The sequence below is a fragment of the Melospiza georgiana genome, chromosome 11 (genome assembly GCF_028018845.1).
Source record: "Melospiza georgiana isolate bMelGeo1 chromosome 11, bMelGeo1.pri, whole genome shotgun sequence".
In the NCBI taxonomy this organism is placed as follows: domain Eukaryota; kingdom Metazoa; phylum Chordata; class Aves; order Passeriformes; family Passerellidae; genus Melospiza; species Melospiza georgiana.
The window spans coordinates 15920711-15939340 of NC_080440.1; the positions used below are offsets into that span (position 1 = coordinate 15920711).

An 18630-nucleotide genomic window follows, 5' to 3' on the forward strand; every position below is an offset into this window, starting at 1 on the left:
GACCTGCTACAGAGCCAACAAGGAGCCAGGCGTGGAGAAGAGCAGCAAGGGCAGCAGGCAATTCCCGTGGCACAGCCACAGATCCCTGCTCATGGGGGACACTGGCACAAGCACCATGGGAAAGGCCAAAGGGGCAGCCCAGGGGTTTTCATTCAGCCACAAAGCAACGGCCATCAGCACATTTCAACAGTCCCATGGCGGTCCCCTGCTAGTCTGGGAGGTTCTGAAACCCCAACCTCACTGAACCCCTCTCCATGCCCTGCAGTGGGGTCAGGCACGGAGGAAGCAGCAGCTGCCCACTGCAAGGCTGGCAGAAGCAAAGGGATGATGGCTGTAAACAAGAGCAAGCTGTGACTCAGTGGGCAGAGCCACTCTGCACCCAGTGACACCCAGCTGTGTGTGACACCGGGGTCCTGGTCCCGTTACCAAACCTGAGCACAGCACCCTCACTGCCACATCCATCCATCCCTGCTCCACAGCACCCTCACTGCCACATCCCTGCCCCATGGCACCCTCACTGCCACATCCATCCCTGTCCCACAGCACCCTCACTGCCACATCCATCCATCCCTGCCCCACAGCACCCTCACTGCCACATCCATCCATCCCTGCCCCATGGCACCCTCACTGCCACATCCCTGCCCCATGGCACCCTCACTGCCACATCCATCCCTGCCCCACACCACCCTCACTGCCACATCCATCCATCCCTGCCCCACAGCACCCTCACTGCCACATCTCTGCCCCATGGCACCCTCACTACCACATCCATCCATCCATCCCTGCCCCATGGCACCCTCACTGCCACATCCATCCCTGCCCCACGGCACCCTCACTGCCACATCCATCCATCCATCCCTGCCCCACAGCACCCTCACTGCCACATCCATCCATCCATCCATCCATCCATCCATACATCCATCCATCCATCCATCCCTGCCCCATGGCACCCTCACTGCCACATCCACCCCTGCCTCCCCTCCTGCCCCACGGCAGCAGCACTGCCTGCTTCATCTCCCAGCCTACCTAATACAATTTTCCTAGGACGTGGGGAAATTATAGCCAAACATAACCATGACTAAGGCCACAGGCAGAAGTTTTGGTGCACTTGCATCACAGCTGTCACCCTGTATTACACAAAGTGCCTGACAAACATGCCAGGCCTCGGGCCCCAGGGACAGCCAGCCCTTTCCAGGGAAGGCCCCAACGAGCCAGCAGCCAAACCTCACGAAGGCAGATAAAAAAGGTGCAGATCGTGCGCTTTTTATGGAGTTGCCCTTAGGAATAAGGGAAGAAGAGCTACCCAGTTAGATCGCTATTTGCCTAAGCACCGCTTTTACACCATTCCTCGGCAAATGGAGAGCACCGTGGTTTGGAGGAGTGAGATGTAAACCCGCCTTCCTACAGACAGTTGGGGGAAAAAAAAAGTCCATCACAGCACAGCAATCTCCAAAAATAACTCGGCGAGCAAACAGCTGCTGCTACACTACGAGTCCCTCTTTGCACGCCACATCTCCCAACCCTTCCTTCACCCAGGGCTGCTCCAGCACAAGCCGCAATTCCCATTTCCCACCGGCCGAGCTTCCCGAGATGCCGGTGGAGCCAGGAGGGAAAATCCCGAGCAAGGCTCCAGGAAAACACCACCTCCAACACCACCTCCAACACCCCCTTCCCGGCTCAGCCGTGCCCTGACCGCGCGTGGGTCCCTCAGGGCCGCCCCGCGCGTGGGAAGCCGGGGGCGTGAGGGGAGAGGCGGCGGGGCAGCCCGCTCCGAGGGGTCCGGGGGTGTCCGGGGGTGTCCCGGGGGTCCCAGGGGTCCTACCTCGGCAGCGCCGGCCCTGCGGGCAGCGGCCGCGGCGGCGGCAGCCCCACATGGGCGGCGGGCTGGGCAGGCTGCGGCGGAGGTGGGCTCGGAGCGAGGGCCGCGGGGAGCCCCGCGGAGCTGCCCGCGGGTGTGCGGCCCCGCGCGGGGCGGGGCGGGGCGGGCGGAGGGACCGGCCCCGGGCAGCCCCCGCCCCGCCGGAGCCCCCGCTCCGCCCCCAACCGCGGGGTGCAGGAGGGGTTTGGGGAGCGGGTCCCGCAGCTCTGCGCGGGCACGGCCGCGGAGCCCCCGCACCGCACCCCCGGCACCCCCTGCACCGCATCGCCCGCTCCGTGCCGGCACCGCGGCCGTCCCTCCGCCGTCTGCTCTCCGGGGCTTCGTGTTTTGTTAACATGAGAAATTTAAAATAAACGAATAAATTAACGAGTAAAAATTAAGTGGGCATGAGGGAGGTGGGGCGGCTGTAGCCATTTTGGAGAGCTGGGTGTGAATGCAGCCCGGGGGCAGGAGCTGGGAGTCGGCAGTGCCCGGAGTAATGGGGCTGCGCTCAGCAGCAATGGGGCTGTGCTCAGCCGCAATGGGGCTCGGCTCAGCAGCAATGGGGCTCACAGCAATGGGGCTGCGCTCAGCAGCAATGGGGCTCACAGCAATGGGGCTGCGCTCAGCAGCAATGGGGCTCACAGCAATGGGGCTGCGCTCAGCAGCAATGGGGCTCACAGCAATGGGGCTCGGCTCAGCAGCAATGGGCCTGTGCTCAGCAATGGAGCTCAGCTCAGCAGCAATGGGCCTCTGCTCAGCATTCAGCCCTGGGCCGGGCTCAGCAGCACCCGCAGTTTCTCCGCGGAGCCAGCGCTGAGCCAGCCGAGCTCACCCCACCGAGAGCAGGGCAGGGCAGGGAGGGGAGGCAGGGCCGGGATGCGCCTCGCAGGGAGCCGGAGCGGTGCCGGTGAAACCGAATGGGCACACACAGCCCCTGTGTGCACTCGGGGCACAGCCGCCCACCCGCTCCGGGCTGCAGGTTGTGCTGCCCTCGCATACAGATCCCTGAGGACACACACAGTATTCTCCCTGACACCTGAGATAATGACAAAAATCCTCTCGGTCTTTATACCATCCTTAGGATGATACTGAAGTGCGTTTGTTATTTTGGTCAGGTTGGGACACGTTATTTCTGTGGCTGCCTTTCCTCACGGCTCTGTAATTTTGTTGGGCTGTCCCCCCGAGGCAGGCATGAACTCAATGGGTGTGTGTAAAGCTGCAGGGCTCTTATCACACTGTTATTCTCTGGGCTGAGGAGCTGCAGAGGCAGCTCTGGGCTCAGGGGAGTTATCCGTGCCTTTGGCCTGCAGAGATAGGCACCAGTGTGGGCAGGGGGAAACTCCACTGCACATGAGAGAGGGGCCAAACAGAACGTGAAGGAAGGTTCAGGAAGCATCAGTCTAAATCCACTTACTAGTGAAAAATCAGTAATAATTCCCCTTTTAAGATGAAAATGGCCAACATAAGCAATGGAATGAAGAGATTTTTTTGTTTGTTTTGCATAAAATTCATATGCAAATGTTCTTCACCTTGTCAGGATGTCTTTTCATTTACCTACATACCTCCATCCTGCATCCCAAGTTGTCTCCAAGTGATACAGTTGTCTCCAAGTTGACTTGGAGTAATCTCTAAGTTTTCTGTTTGTGCAGCTGGTTTCAGACCCCCGCTGGCAACATTAGCATTGTAACTGTGTTGGCTCTGCTTGGCCATCACCTGACGCTTTAAAACTTCAGTTAATAAAGTACAGCTTCTGAATTGCTGGTAGAAATTAGCCACGTGAAAGAAAGGGTGGTTTGTTGGTGTGGATTTTTTAGACAGGGAGAATTGCATGCTTATCTGCAGGTGGTGATGCCTCCAGCAATGAGGAAACTCAGTGGCTGAGATCATAGGGGTGTTTGGTATCCCTTCCTTCATGTGTGTGTGGGTGCTGACTCAGAGCTAGCTCTGGGTTACTGCTGCTTCTGCAATGCTAGGCTGTCACAGCTGAGGGAAAACACAAGAGAAAAGCTTAGCACTGTTGTGCAATGCTGAGGGAAATTCCTTTTCTCTCAGGGAGCTGTCAAAGATGCAGCTCTTTGTGCAGCCCTAGAGCTGAACAGCTCCTGGAGGTGCCACAGTGCAGGTGTTGGCTCTGTGGAGGTGGGAGTCACCTGTGTCCCCCTTCTGGACAGCACTTAATCCTTATTAACTCCCCATGATTTCATCTAAAATATTAATGGCTAGTTTGCTTTATCTTCCAAGGAGCTCAAGTGACTCTACAGAACTGTGGCCTTTTCTAATTAGCAAGCTTTGATGTCCACTGCAAAGAGCAGCAGTGAAGGAGGGGGATGATGTGGTGGGTGCTCAGAGCCACCATGTCCCTGTGCTGCTCTGGAGCAGAGCATTTGTCACTGGCACAGAGGGCATAGTGCAAAAATAGGTTTAGTTAACTCTGACTGCTTCCAGCTTGAAGTGAGGGCCACTGGAATTGTGTGAGAATTTCTCTAAAGAAATATCATACAGTTCTGAGCCCTGGGATAGGAGAGAGGCCCTTTGTTTCATCTGCTCTCCCTGTGAAACATCTTTTAGTCACAGTTTCTGGGCTTAGTGAAACCTTATCCCTCTGTTTTATTTAAAAAAAAGGTTTTTCTGCAGCTGGCGAGAAGCAGCAGGTAGTGAGGCACAGCCAGACATGGAGCTCAGGGGGCTGGGCACTGCAGCAGCTCACCCTCCCATCCCTGGCTTAAAAACAAAGAAAATCCAACACAACCACCCATCTGCAAGGATTCCTTACTGCTGGGTGTCGGTGCAAAGGTTCAGAGTGACCGCCCTGTCCCGCTGGGCAGGGAGATGTGGCTCGGTGTCAGCCGGGAGCCTGCACTGCTCCTGGCAGAACAAAAGGGGCTGAGCAGCAGCAGGAGGCAGCTGTGACCCTGCCCTGCTGCTGGGCACAGTCTCAGGGCCACCACACAGCCCCTTCTGCTCTTTCTCCTCTGATTAACCATGTCTGTCCTCCTCCACAGCATTTTTTCCAAGGTGGGAAGGCACACCGTGGCCTTTGTGTGCAGCAGCTGCACTGCAGGGTCCTCACTCTGCAGAGGGCTTCAGTGCTCTGAAAAGCAAAGCAGATTAAATCACTGATAAACCAGGGCAAGTATTAACAGCAAAACTTGCTGGAAATCTTGGGTTTTGCTCAAGATCTGTGTGGCCAGCCACTGATGAGGTTGTTGAGATTTTGTTGAGATTGGTGAGGTGTAGTTAATTTGGCAAGTGGAACTAGGAACAGATTCATGGGGGGAAAAAATTAAATCTGGTAATTTATTTGCATTTAGGAGAACTCAGCAGGAAAAAAGAGTGTTCAAGGTGAATACTCACCAGTTTCTGCCTGGGATGTTTGACCCTTGCTTGTGCTTGGGTAAACTGAGCAAGCAGGGTCATCCATTTGGAAAATGATTGACTTAGTCCTGTGCCCTTTCTCAAAAATAGTTAAACTGGAAAAATTGCTGCACTTACAGGCCTTGGAAAATATTTTTCCCTACATGTGGCTTTGTGGTTTCAAAGAACTGAAGAGGCCACAAAAATACATTTTTCCTTCAGCTGCTTGGCAAGGGGAATCATCTGATGGGGCTTATCAGAGCAACGTGGCTGGGGCAGGCCTGGGGACACCAATCCTGGTGACTCTGTTCTTCACAGGTCACGTTCCTCCTGCTCTAATGGGACCCAATAATTTTTACCTCTGGATGATAATAATTTAAAGATGAGGAAATCAATTGGATTTTTGTTCATCAGCTTCATTGGAAGGTTTAAGCCATTGGGTTCTTTGTTAAATTCCTTGGAAATTGGCCACATGCAGGATTGCACTGCCTTCAGTTCAGCCAGATAACACAATTCTTTCTTAAAGATATATTTGCAATCTTTACCCAAATTGTAAGTGTGCAAGAGAAGAATAAAAGGCAGAAACCAACAGGTGAACCAGCAAGAAAAAGTTAATACAATTATTAATGTAGTTACCTTGTAGCCACTGTTCATGCTGTACCTTTTTTTTTTTTTTCCCTTTCTCTGAACTGTTTCTTTTGTCTAGACTGTAAGATCTTAAAAATTCAGGTATGTCCTTGTCCTGAAGCATAGGAGCATGTTAAGGTCCCCCAAGACTGGAGACTTAAGATGTTTGTGAAGCCTTATCTTTGGGTGGGAACTCTCATCTCCAGTCTGGTCAGACCCCGGGAGCTCGCCTGGCCTTTCTCAGGCTCTTTGGAAGAGGCAAATCTTGTTATGTGCATTGCTGGAGTGCTTGTTGTGCTATTTTTGTGCTGCTCAGTATTTGTGCGTGCAGCTGTAGTCAAGTGTTGTTTCTTGATCCCAGACAACTGAGATTTTCCATAACCTTTGACTAAGAAAAAATGTATCTTTAATCACAGCTCCCCTTCACAACAGGCAGCATGTAAGAAGATTATATAAATATTATATTAAGCACATTTTTTTGGCAAATTGCTTGCATTGGTGTTGCATTTCTTTCCACCCAGTCTGGGTGATAGAAGAAATAAATGACGAGCTTGGGCCATAAAGGAAATTGATACTCTGGTGTGTGTCTCTTCTGGGGATTCCTCATCAATTAACTGCCTTGTTAAAATAACTCTGACATCCATTTATCTACCAAGAACCCAGATCAGGGCATTTTAAAGATTGATCCTCTTACTCTTGGTTTTTGGTAGGTATTTTGTGATAAACCTGCATAGATAGGAATAATGTTTCCTTGCTTAGAAAACAAAGATACGGTTCTTCTTGCTTTTTTTTTTTTTTTTTTTTTTTTTGTATCTGGCAGAAAATTAGCATTCGTACTATGCCTTCTAATCACAACTGAAGTGGAAAAGGTTTCATGACCCTTCTGATAAACATCCTGAAGCCAACCCTGAGGATTAGCTCCAATCAGATTTTGGTGCCAATTCTTCTTGGGCTCACCTGGTTTCAGACAGTGATGGGACTCTGGTGACAGATTTTCAAATTATTTCATTCAATTGGAATGTAATTACTGATTCAACAAATTCTATCAGTGGATGAACAAGTGTTAATCCATGAAATAAAAATCAAGACAGGTGTTTGTCCGTGTGAATAAATGCAGCATGGATTTATGGCAGAGAATCTGTTTCATTCAGCTAATTTTGGAAGGGTGGCAGAGGTGCAGGGAGGAAAGGGTACCTTTGGAGGGCTCTTCTGCTCCAGGCCAGTGACTGTGAAGAGTCATTTGTGCCCCAGGAGCTGATTTATGCATCGGGGAGGGCAGACCCACACTCAAGGGTCACCACCTGCACTATTTAATAACAGGAAAATAGGATTAAACAGAGACCACCCTCTTTCCCAGCTGCCTCGAAGACAAGGAAGCGAACACCTACCTGTGTGCTGGCTCTGCTGGTGGCTTGCACAGCCCACAGTGCCCAGGGCACGCGGGGTGCCCGTGCCCACACGCCCACAGGGGCTCTGCATGGCACCGTGGGGCTGGGGCAGGCTCAGGCTGCCTGCCCACTGCAGCCAGCTGGGCTGCATGCTGCCAGCCAGCCATGTCCTCTCACTCTCCTCACAGATTTGTTGCTATGGTGAGAAAAGCCAAGCCTTAAATATTGAACTCCCTGCCTGTTATCTCAGCTGGTATCTGCTGTGTGCAGGTATCAGCTGGTGTGTATTAAAACAAATAAGATAATAAAGAATATAGGCTTTGCACTGTGGGCAGGTTCTGCCTCCAAATTTTGGGTTTTGTTTTTTTATTTTCCCCTCTGCTTCAGTTCCAGCTTGGTTTGTTTTTGCTAAAACTAACCTTGAACTCTGCCCAACAGCACAGAGGATTACAACTGTTTATGTCTTAATTGGGGAATAGGACCAGTAACCTGTCAAATCAAATCTTTCCTCTTGAGAAGTTACAGTCAAATGCAGGACAGTTCCCACAAAATGTTTTGCTATATGATTTGGTGTTTGCTTGCAGTCTGCACCAGCAGATTAGAGCAGAGTTTGGAGCACTATATGGCTTCGTGCTTAACATATTACTGGAGGAAAATGAGTTTACAAGGTGTTCTATACAGTGCAAGCCAGCAGCTTCACTGGAAGCACTCCCAGGGCCTCCCTCTGACCTCCTCAGGCTGTTGATAACGCTCCTGCTGATTTACTGATGCCAGCACAGGACACTGCTCAGCCTGTTTCAGAGCCCTGGGGTGGAAAATAACCAGGAGGGAAGCTGCTGCCAAATCAGAGCAGCGGAGATGCTGCAAACAGGGCGAGTGTTCTGCCTCGGAGAGTCCCACCAGCAGTGAAAAACACCAGCTAGACTTTTCTTGAGCAGAAAACCTGGGAGCCCTTGCACCCCCAGCCCAGCCCAGCCCAGGCTGGCCGGGAGCTCTCACAACAAAGGAGCTGCAGCTGCGCCCACATTCTTGTGGTGGAAGTGCTGCTCTGCTGCCCAGCCCCAGGAATGGCTCTGAAATTCAGAAAGCTCTGGAACAAAGTGGGACACGTTCTCCAGCGCAGAGGCATTTTTGTTTGTACAGCATAAAGCCAGGTCTGCTGTTTGTGCTGGATGTTTAAACACTCCCTGCGAGCCCACAAACGGTGCTTCAGGGCTCACTTTTGTTGTTTCCAAGTAACTTCTGAAATTGCAATCTGGTGAATCAGAGGAATGAAGGCTGATATTCCTGCTGCTTCTCGGAAACAAGGGATGTCAGGTCCAGGGCAGTAGCAGAGCCTGTGGTCCCTGAAGACAACTTTAGATCTTTCTTAAAGATGGTTTGTTTTTTATAAACCTTTTCACCTCTTTTCTAGAAATGCCTGAGCAAGGGAAAAGGTTTGGAGTGAGTGATTTTCAAACAAAACAGAGAGACAGAGATACAAAGGCATTGTAAGAAAGAGCCACTTCCTCTTTAGGTAACTGGCAGCTTGAAAATTTTGTGTTCAAGTCGGTGCTGCTCTGAGTGACACTGAGGGGGTTGGGATACAGAGTCTGGCATTGAAGCTCTGGAAATTATTTCTGTAGGAGCTGATGTTTCACTTTTGCTACAATAATCAGAAGTGAACTTTGACACTGCACGTGAAAAAGAAGTGGCAAGTTTGGTTAAAAGCAGTAACAGGAAAGCAGTGAAGCCTTGTGCACACCTCCAGTGCTACTGGCACAGGGGGGTGCTTTATTCAGAGCCAGTGAAACCTCTGCTGCTCTGGGCAGCCCCTCAAGCTGCTCACAGGCTCAAGTGTCACTGGAGGCAGTTTCTGTGCTGCTGCCTCCTCCTCCTTCTCCTCTTGGTCTCATGTTTCTCTTGTCTCCTCAGCTGCTCCTGCTGGCTGAGCAGCTCACCTGGGAGCTTTGGGCACAGCAGAGCTGTGAGGGCTTTCTGCAGCTGCAGCCAAACTGAGTGACCAAAACCTGCCCCAGCCCTCCTCTGCCCTTGAGCTGCCACCCACGGAGCAACCTGAGCTCTGAGTGACCAGCCCTGTGTGCCACGAGCCTCCACACACTGCCGATGGAATAAAGACTCACATGCCATCTCTTTAATTTCACAACACACGGTTGCTGTGAGCTGCTTTTGGGAAGGATTTATTTCTTCCAGGAAAGGTTTGTACTTGTATAACAGGGGAAGCTCAGCATCCAGCTGGAAGAGATGCAGAAGTGGTCTGGAAGGATCTGCAACACATACTCCTGATTTTGGTTTTATGGCTTCAGTCCAGATCTTTGGATGAAGTGAAATGCAACAGCAAATGATAGCTAATGGGGTCCTAAAACAACCCAAATACATCACCTCCTTGGTCATCTAACCATAGGTGCAGGCTGTTAATCCAGGCAAAACTGAAAACAATGTCTGTGTCAGACTAAACTGCTTTCTAACAATGTGTCTCTACACAGACTCTGAGTTATTTAGTCAGGGGAATGAGGCAGATGAGAACTTTTCTTGTTAGGCTAATAACAGGCCACTAATTTCCTGTTTGTATCTGAGAAGCTTGTGAATTCTTTGGAAGGGCTTCCTTCCATCTGTTTTATGAAAGACTTAATCTAGACCTTAGCCTTCAGCTGAACTACTTATGTCCTGGTTACAACAAAGCATTTAAAGGCTCCTCACTACAGATATCTTCATTTTAGATTGTAAAATTATCATTCTGTCTTCAGAACCCTAAGAAGTTCAATTCTCTCTGTTTGGGATAATTAACTATGGTAAATACTTGGGATTATTTGTGGAGATATGAGTCTTAAGCATCGTAGACAAAAAATAATGAGCCATTGAAATGAAAAACCTGGCAATGTAAGGACAGTTCTAAGTGACAGCCTTCCCTCATTTCTTAGAGCAGCACATTGAAAAAGCCTAGAAACTGATGTAGTGTGAAGCCTGTGATGCAGAGGACAAGCAAGCCGTGCCCACAGCAGGTTGGTCAGTCCCCAGAGCATGGAGAACAGGAGCTGCTGTGATAACACCCCGAGCACATCCCCAGAGGGAGAGCTGTGCCCACACAAGGGCCGTGCCTGGGTCTCTGCTGGCTGCTCCCCAGCACACCCCAGCCATGTGGGATGGCTCTGGCAGGCTGCCTCACACAGCCACACACAGGGACAGGTTTTCAGACCTGGAAAAAAACACCCAGCAGATGTTCCATGCTTCCACATTGTCTGCTGGCACCACACGCAGTGCCTTTCTAGTCTCCATTCCTCAGAGTCTGGAGCAAGACAAGCTAAATTACATGAAATCCAGTGTCTTGGGTGGTTTTAGACACAGTGTGAGGGGCAAGGACAGAAGAGCTACAATAAGTAGGATGAATAAAGCAAATCCTCTTACACATTCAAAGCTATTATTTGAAAGTGGCAAACTGCATTCGTGCCTAAGTTTGCAGTATTTCAATAACAAGAAAAGGAACTGTTTCAAGAAATAAGGGAAGTCTGTCACTTCCCATCCTCCCTTTTCTTTAAGAAAAGCCACAAGCCCAGACCTGGAGACAGGGTTTCTGCAGGATTTCTGTGGCTTCTGACAGTGCCAGAGCCTCTGCAGCTCCCGAGGAAATGTCTCTTTCCTGATGAGGTAACCCACCTCTTTCCTGATGAAGTAACCTCAGTGCTTACTTTGGTTAATGGATTGAGATAATACTGTCCAGGAGAAGCTCAGACCAGCCCCCAATTAGGCACCAGTAGCTGAATACTTGAAGCATATTAAATTACCTCAAGTTACAAGCACACAGCTCTGATCCCTTCCAGGCATAAGGAAGACTTGAAATTCACAGTAATTTTCTTTGTATGAATAGCAAGGTGAACTTTGCTTTCAATTTCAGCATTTAATACAGAGCAAATATCAGATTTCCTGTAACTTGGGAGGAGCGAGTTTGAGTGTTCATGTAATTTAAATCACATTTCACATACAAAAAATACTAAGATAATATTGTTTCCAATATTAACATACATTTACCAAGCTATCTCTATAAGAATTAGATAAAACTATTAATTCTGGGCCAAAATCCAATTATGACTAATTTTTTTCAGGGGCCCCCAGCTTGTCAAAGAGCTTGGTAATAACAGAGTGTATGTTTCTGAAAGCTGTGACTAGGGAATCCAAAGGCCTAATTATGTTTCCAGTGGTATCTTCTCAGATCCTCCTCAACGCAACAATAAGAAGTGAACATAAGAAATGTTGTAACTCTGCAATGGTTTACACCAACCAGCTTAAAAACTAAGGGTGCAGCTTTGTAAGGCCCCAGTACACACAGAGTACCATGCAGTGCAGTCCCAAAGAGGAGAGATTACCTGAATTAGAGCCTAAAATCAGAGAAATGAGCATGTGATTTCCCCACCCCAAGATGAACATCCAGAGGAAGATGCCAACATCTCAGCTGGGCCAGGGTTTCATGCCTTCTCCTAACTGTTTTGAAATAGGTACAGTTAATCTGTGGCCTGGGTTACAGAAATCAGTGGTTTTGCATATCATTTGTGGGTTTAACTGCTTTGCATATGGGTTATCCAGGGGAAAATCAAAGTGGGGGTATTGGTTTCAGGCCACTCCTCTGTGCACAGTGAGGGATTGGAGCACACATTCCTTCAACTACAGCCACACAATCACATCTTCTCACCCCCTTTGCCTCCACTCTTTCCCCATCATTCTTCCATTTCTCATCCTCTTCCCCCACCATCCCCTCTTCCTATGTCTTTTCCCATAAATTTTCTTTTTTCCTGTGGTTTCTCTGAGGCATTACCTCTCAAGCTCCCAGCCCAAAGGACAGCCCTTGGCAGTGCCACAAGGCAGCAGTGGTGCCCCAAGCACCAAAAACGTGCTGCACCCCAAAACGTGCTGCAGCAGAAGACAAGGAGACACTTGCTGGTGCTTCCTGGTTTTATTAAGAGTCCCACAGTCAGGTACTCAACCCCATGGCAAGGGTGCTGAGGTAGTGTCACCCTGTGTGCCCCAGCGTCCCCAGAGTGAGAGGATTGTGTGGGGGGTCACTTGTCTAAGCCCTGGGTGTCACAGCGGGGTCCCTGCCACTTGTCATAGCACTGGCAGCTGAACTCCTTGGCCAGTGTGGAGATGTCCTCCCCAGGCTCCAGGCTCTGTGTCACCAGCCAGGGCTTGGCAGCGTGCAGGTCGATGGAGAAGCGGGAGGGGTCCAGGTGCAGGTAGCCCTGCTGCTTGTCCCGGCGCACGCAGCGGCCCTGCCCGGAGCACAGGCTCTGGCTGCACAGGGCAGCACTGGCTGTCACATTGACAATGTAGTGGCCCAGGGGACCCTCCACGTAGTCCTTCAGCCTCAGGCACATCTCCTGCAATGGCATTCGGTGTCACAGCCCTGCACAGCTGAGGAACTGGGGGTTCCTGCTGACAGGGAGCTGATGCCACTGTCTGCACTCACCTTGGAGGTGCTGTAGTCCAGGCTGCCCCAGAAGATGATGCCAGCAGCACCCTGAGCCGCGCTCTCCCCGATGGTGTTCACCAGGTCCTCCTGCAGCCACAGGGAGAGGAGAAGTCAGCAGTGCCCAAAGCCCCCACCCAGCCCCAGCAGAGATAAAGACTCCCTGGTGCCAGCCCATCAGCCCAAGAGGTGCCCACGATCCCCACACGCCCGTCACCTGGGAAAGGAAGTGCAGAGTGTGCTCGAAGGCAATCTGGGAGTAGGGCAGGACGGGGATGGCTCTGTCCAGGACTCCCTGCTGGACGGCAAAGGCCTCGGCCACGCGGTGCCGCACGTAGGGGAGAACCTTGCTGGTGCCATTGAGGCACAGGGGCAGGTAGATGCTGGGGTAGAGCGCCCGGCTGCTCCTCCAGAGCCAGGACAGGTTCTTGTTCCTTTGCTGCTCCACATCTGGGCACGTCCCGTTGTAGGGCAAATCAAAGTGATTGTTGTAGCAGTCAGGGAAACCGTAGTAGCCCCAGTAGGCGCTGGGACGGAGGCTCTCACCCAGCCACAGGGTCCTGTTCATGAAATCGCAGGCGCTCTTCTCAAACTGCTGCTTGGCCATCTCCTCCACCTCCTTGGGAGGCCACTGCGGGTGCTGCTGCTGCACCAGCTCCTCTGACTTCTGCTGGTAGATCTCCATGGAGCCCCAGTTGCGGATCCACAGTGGGCGCCACTTCTCCCAGTCGATGACAGCCAGCCCAGCGTAGTCAGGGCTGGGCAGGGTCACCTTGATGTCCTGGGTGGCCTGGTGGATGTGAGCCTCCAGGCTGGCATTCTGGGGGAGCCCCCCATTCACTGGCACCCCCTCAGATGTGTAGTAGGGGAAGAGACCAATCTTGTCGCTGTAGAAGAGCGTGATGTCCTGCCCGGTGAAGGACTCGTGGTCATTGGCCAACACATCAAAGACCTCCAGGCTGAGGGTGACATTGTGCTCCTGGGCGCAGCGCTCAGTGGGGATGTTCCAGATGGTGACAAAGGGGCGGTTGACGAGGACAGGACCGGGCCCCCCAGCATGGGTCAGGGCAGGCAGGAGCAGCAGGAGGAGCCAGCAGGACCACGCTGATGCCATGGAGCTGATGTGCTCAGGGTGAGTCCTGGAGCTGTCTGGGGAGAGCTGAGACCTTGAAGCTTTTATCCCCAAGTCAGGACCGGCGGTAATCCGCACCTCCGTTCCCAAGCGGTGCCGGTCACCCAGGGTCACCACTTCCTCAAAGCCCCCGAATTCATCAGCAGCTGGAGCCCAGCAGAGCAGTCCCGGCGTGGGACGGCAGCGTCAGCCCCGCGTAAGGAGCGGCGGCGGCGGGCTCGGCAGGGAAGGAATGCGCAGAGTCAACACCCCATGACTGGCCGGCGATGAGTGGGCTGGAAAGACAAACAGACACGGACGGCGCGGGGGGAGCAAGGTCACGGCGATGGACGCGGGCTGCGCCGCTCGCCAAGCGGAGAGCGCCGGCCATTCCCTGGCGGGAGGAGGGCACTGCCGGGAGGGAGCGCACGGCACCGGGCAGGACCCGGCGCGACACAGCCCGCGGTGCCATGGCACACCTCCGCAGCCACAGGGGGGCAGGAGGCACAGAAAGGCACTGCCTGGGGACACTCACAGCACGGGACAGCCGGCACAGCGAGCACCGCACGGGCACTCACTGCAGCGGAGGAGCGTGGGCAGGGAGGAGGCTGTGCCACCCGGGGCCGCTCCATGCCCACGGGCACCCCTCCGGACAGGGCAGTGGCCCGAGAGGTTGCACGGGCACAGGCAGAGCAGGGCGGTGTCGGGGACAAGGAGCCACGCGAGGGCACCGCTGGGGGACACTCGTGGCACGGGACAGCGGAGCTCAGGGCGGGCGCGGCCCAGCGGGGCTGAACCCACCCCCGGCCATAGCGCGCAGCACGGCGTCCTCACATGGCGACCGCGGTGCCGGGGGCTCCAGCCCCGCATCCCGGGCACTGCAGCCCCGCATCTCGGGCACTGCAGCCCCGCATCTCGGGCACTGCCGGGGGCTCCAGAGCCCCGCATCCCGAGCACTGCAGCCCCGCATCTCGGGCACTGCCGGGGGCTCCCTCCGGCCCCGCATCCCGGGCACTGCAGCCCCGCATCCCGGGCACTGCAGCCCCGCATCTCGGACACTGCCGGGGGCTCCAGAGCCCCGCATCCCGGGCACTGCAGCCCCGCATCCCGGGCACTGCATCCCGGGCACTGCCGGGGGCTGGGGGCCGGGCCAGGCGGGGAATCCCGCGGGGCGGGGCCGGGGCGGGGCCGCACGCAGGCTCCACGTGGGTGGCCCGGCCGTGGCTGCCCACGCGGCTCCGGCCCCTTCCACGCCGCGGGGCAGTTCGCAGCAGAGCAGAGCTTTCCCCGAGCTCCTTACCAACACACACCGCTTCCCGCCGCCCCGTGCCGGGGGTTGTATCCGCGAGTCGAGGGACCCGTGCCCGCCTCGCCCCACAGCAGCCCACAGCTCTCAGTCTGACCCAGCTTTATTCGAGGTAAAGCACTTCAGTGTGGGGCAGCACACGGGGGATCAGCACCACGCAGCACCCGCTCCCCGCCCCCGTGTCCCTCTTGCCCCCATCCCTCTCCTTACAACAGGAGAGGGGTCCCCCTCCTCCCCCCATCCCCATGAAGGGCACCTGCACTGCAGCAGGGTGGGCAAAGATGGGGCAACCGCAGAGCTCTTCTCCCACACCGCCACAGTGAGGGACAGCCCTCCATAATTAGCTGCCTCCCAGGCAGGGTAGGGATATCTTAAATAGGCTCCTCCTACACCGCCAGAGAAAAGGGCAGCTCAGTCCAGGGGCGGGTAGCACCAGCTTGCAAGCAGCAACAGCACCCCAAGTCCCAGCGGTGCCAAAGGGCCGGGGGCGTGACTGCGGGGGCCAGCACGTGTCTGGCAGCCACTGCCCTGCCAGCCCTGGTAGCAGTGGCAGTGAAAGTGGGTCCGTAGGAAGAGTGTGTCAGCAGAGGAGAGCTGGCCCTCGGCCCAGAAGAGGGGGCGCTCGGGGTGGTCAGCATCCCGGCGCCGCAGCTGGAAGTTGGAAGAGTTGAGGTGGAGGAAGACATCGGCGTGGCTGTCCTGGCGCAGGCAGCGACCCCGGCCCTGGCACAGCGCGGTGCTGCAGAGCTCTGCTGCTGTCGTGACATTGACAACGTAGCGTCCCAGGTCCCCCTCCAGGTAGTTTTTCATTAACTGGCACAACTCCTAGGGAAAGGGAAGCACCAGGGTGAGACCCAGGGAGAAGCAACTGAGATGGGGAGGACAGCTCAGCCACTGGTCCTCCCCTGGGGCAGGTGATCCCTCCACCCATCTACCCCCACACTGACCCCAAACTTACCCGGTTTCTGGTGTCAACTGCGTCACCCCACAGAATGGCCCCAGCCGCACCCAGAGCCGCGCTCTCTCCGATGGTGGAGATCAGGTCTGCCTGTGGGGACAGGGTCTGGTTAGTGCCCACAGAGCCCACGCAGCACCCACAGCCCCAGCACAGTGTGCTCCAAAGCGTCCACTGCAGGATCAGGGACCCAATCCCCACTCCAGGGAAAAGGCACCGTCCCAACAACTTGGGGGCCAGGCTTCCCAGTACTGCCCTCCTCCTCAGGGGCTAAGCCAGCACAGCACAGGAGCTGGGGGCTCACACACCTCAGGGCTCCAGCTGCCAGGACCTGAGTCCTGCAGTACATCCCAGGCACTTTCCTGGAGATAATCACCATTGGTGCCAGATATCCCATCCATAAAGGAAACAATTTGTGGCACCCCATCATCTACCCCAGAGAGGGGCTGAGCTGGGGGTCCTAGGAGAGGAAGCACTCCTCCTGCTCCCTGGGGTCAGCTGCCAGCCCCATGCCAAATGGTGCTGCTTCCCACCACATGGAAACAGTCAAACCATGAGGTGCCAGTAACACCATGAGTGCCAACACGAGCCTCCAGAGCCACCTTGCTCCATGGGAACAAGGTGCAATACACAGGCAGAGGAAGCACCTCAGCTGACCCCAAAGCCCAGACGTGCAGGGCTTGGAATGAGGAGGTCCCAGTGGTGCAGGCCTACCTGGCTGAGCACATTGAGCTTGCGGAGGTAGGTGGGCCGGGTGTAGACGAAGACAGGCAGGGAGTAATCGTCATGGTGCTTCTGCGAGATGCGCATGGCCTCCATCACCCGCGCCCGCACAAACTTGCGGCTGTTGGGAGTGGAGTCCAGGAGCGGGTCGAGGTAGATGGAGGGGTAGAGCGCCATGCTCTCCTTCCAGAGCCACTTCAGCTGGTCATTGCGAGACTTCTCCACGTCTGGGCACTGCCCGGTGTAGCTCTCCTTGTTCTTGCTGTAGTCGTGGTTGTAGCAGTCAGGGAAGAGGTAGAACCCCCAGAGCTGTTTGGGTCGGAAGCTCTTGGCCTTGCGCAGGGTTTTGACCATGAACTCCTGGGCGGCCGACTCAAACTCAAACGCTGCCTGCTTGTTCACCTTCTCAGGGGGCCAGGTGGGATGACGCTGTACCACCAGTCCCTGTGAAGCCTCCCGGTAGATATCCTTGGGCTTCCAGTTGCGAGCCCAGACAGGCCGCCACTCCTCCCAGTCGATGACGGCCAGCCCTTCTTTGGTGGATGAGCGGATGTACTTCTCGATGCCCTCCTGGAGGCGGGCGAGGTGCTCGGACAGGCTGCTGTTTTGGGGGACACCACCATTGACGGCCACACCTTGACGGGTGTAGTAGGGGTAGAGTCCCAGGCGTTCCTTGTAGAAGATGGTGAGGTTCTGCCCCACGAAGCCCTCGTTGGGGGAGGCAGCCAGGTCGAAGATGCTGAAGTCGAAGGACACCTGGAAGCGGGGCTTGCAGTCCTGGGTGGGCACATTCCAGGCCACCAGGAAGGGCCGGCGGGTGAGATGGGGGGCGGCCGATGGCTTCTCGGGGGGCTGCCGGGCCAAGGCCAGCAGGGCCAGCCAGGGAACAGCCACCGCCGCCGCGGAGCCCCCGCGCATCCTGCCCGACAGGACCTGGGGGCGGCGGGAGAACAGAGTCAGAAAGCGGGGCCGGCAGGAGGGGGTGCAGGCAGGGGCCGATCTGCCCGCACCCCCCAAAGCAGACCCCGATCCGAGTCCCCTCCCGGGGCAGAGAGCGCCCAGAGGGTGCGGGCAGAGCCCCGGGTGAGGGCTGCTTCTCGGGAATCCCGGTCCCGAGCGGCTTCGCCCGCTCGTGCTCTCCCGGGTGCCGGCGCGGCGCTGCCTTTGTTCGAGCCGGGCAGACAAAGCGCCGGGGCGCGGCCCCCGGCGGCCCCGCTCGGCTCCCGCTCCCCGCGCGGTTCTCACCGCGCCTCAGGCCATCCCCCGCCGCGGGCTCCTCAGCACCGCCGCCGCCCCCCCGCCGCGGCTTTTAAACCTTCCGGCACGCACCACCCGCGGGGGCGCCGGCCCCGCCCCCGCGCCCCGCCCGCGCCGCGCCGCGCCGGGCTGGTGGCACCTACCGTCTCGGGGCCTCGGGCTCCGGACGGCGGCGGAGCCCCGCCGCACACACACACCTCCGTGGGGCCGCGGTACCGGGCACCGGGGAGTCATCCCCCTGTCCCGCCGCGATTGGTACGGCCCGGGAGGACCCGCCCCCCCACGCGGCGGAAAGGGGCGGGGCGGGGCCGCGGTTGGGGCCGGCAGGGGGCGCCACGGCTGGCGGGGGGAGCGCGGCCTGAGGGGGCCGGGGGTCCCCAAACCTCGGTGACCCGGGACCGGGCTGGCCCCAGCGGGGTGGTGGTATCCCCAGGGTCGTGGTCACTCCACAACCACAGTGACCACAGTAATTGGTGGTGACCCCAGGGCCGTAGTGACCCCAGGATCATCATCACTCCAAAGTGGGGACTCTGGAATGGTGGTGATACCACCCCAGGATGGTACACCAGGATCATGTTGTCCCTAAAAAG

At 55.6% G+C, this 18630-nt stretch overlaps 3 protein-coding genes across 3 annotated transcripts in view; all 3 read right to left on the bottom strand.

The window, feature by feature from the left end:
• LOC131088330 (6-phosphofructo-2-kinase/fructose-2,6-bisphosphatase 4) overlaps positions 1-1895 on the bottom strand; it is a 52046-nt gene extending 50151 nt beyond the window's left edge. Inside the window, exon 1 of the mRNA XM_058032285.1 lies at positions 1823-1895. Coding sequence (XP_057888268.1) covers positions 1823-1874 — 52 coding nt within the window. The 5' untranslated portion in view covers positions 1875-1895. The remainder of the gene's footprint in view (positions 1-1822) is intronic.
• Positions 1896-12163: 10268 nt separating this feature from the next.
• HYAL1 (hyaluronidase 1) lies at positions 12164-13812 on the bottom strand. Its single transcript, XM_058032038.1, has 3 exons — positions 12906-13812; positions 12689-12778; positions 12164-12599 (listed from the first exon to the last, which is right to left on the bottom strand). The coding sequence occupies exons 1-3, from the start codon at positions 13800-13802 to the stop codon at positions 12282-12284; spliced, it is 1305 nt and encodes a 434-aa protein (XP_057888021.1). The 5' UTR covers positions 13803-13812; the 3' UTR covers positions 12164-12281.
• A 1549-nt stretch (positions 13813-15361) lies between these two features.
• Positions 15362-18219, bottom strand: HYAL2 (hyaluronidase 2). The gene is made up of 4 exons (XM_058032006.1): positions 18184-18219; positions 16775-17716; positions 16064-16153; positions 15362-15930 (listed from the first exon to the last, which is right to left on the bottom strand). Exons 2-4 carry the CDS (start codon positions 17699-17701, stop codon positions 15517-15519), a joined length of 1431 nt encoding a protein of 476 aa, XP_057887989.1. The 5' UTR covers positions 17702-17716; positions 18184-18219; the 3' UTR covers positions 15362-15516.
• Positions 18220-18630: the final 411 nt, after the last annotated feature.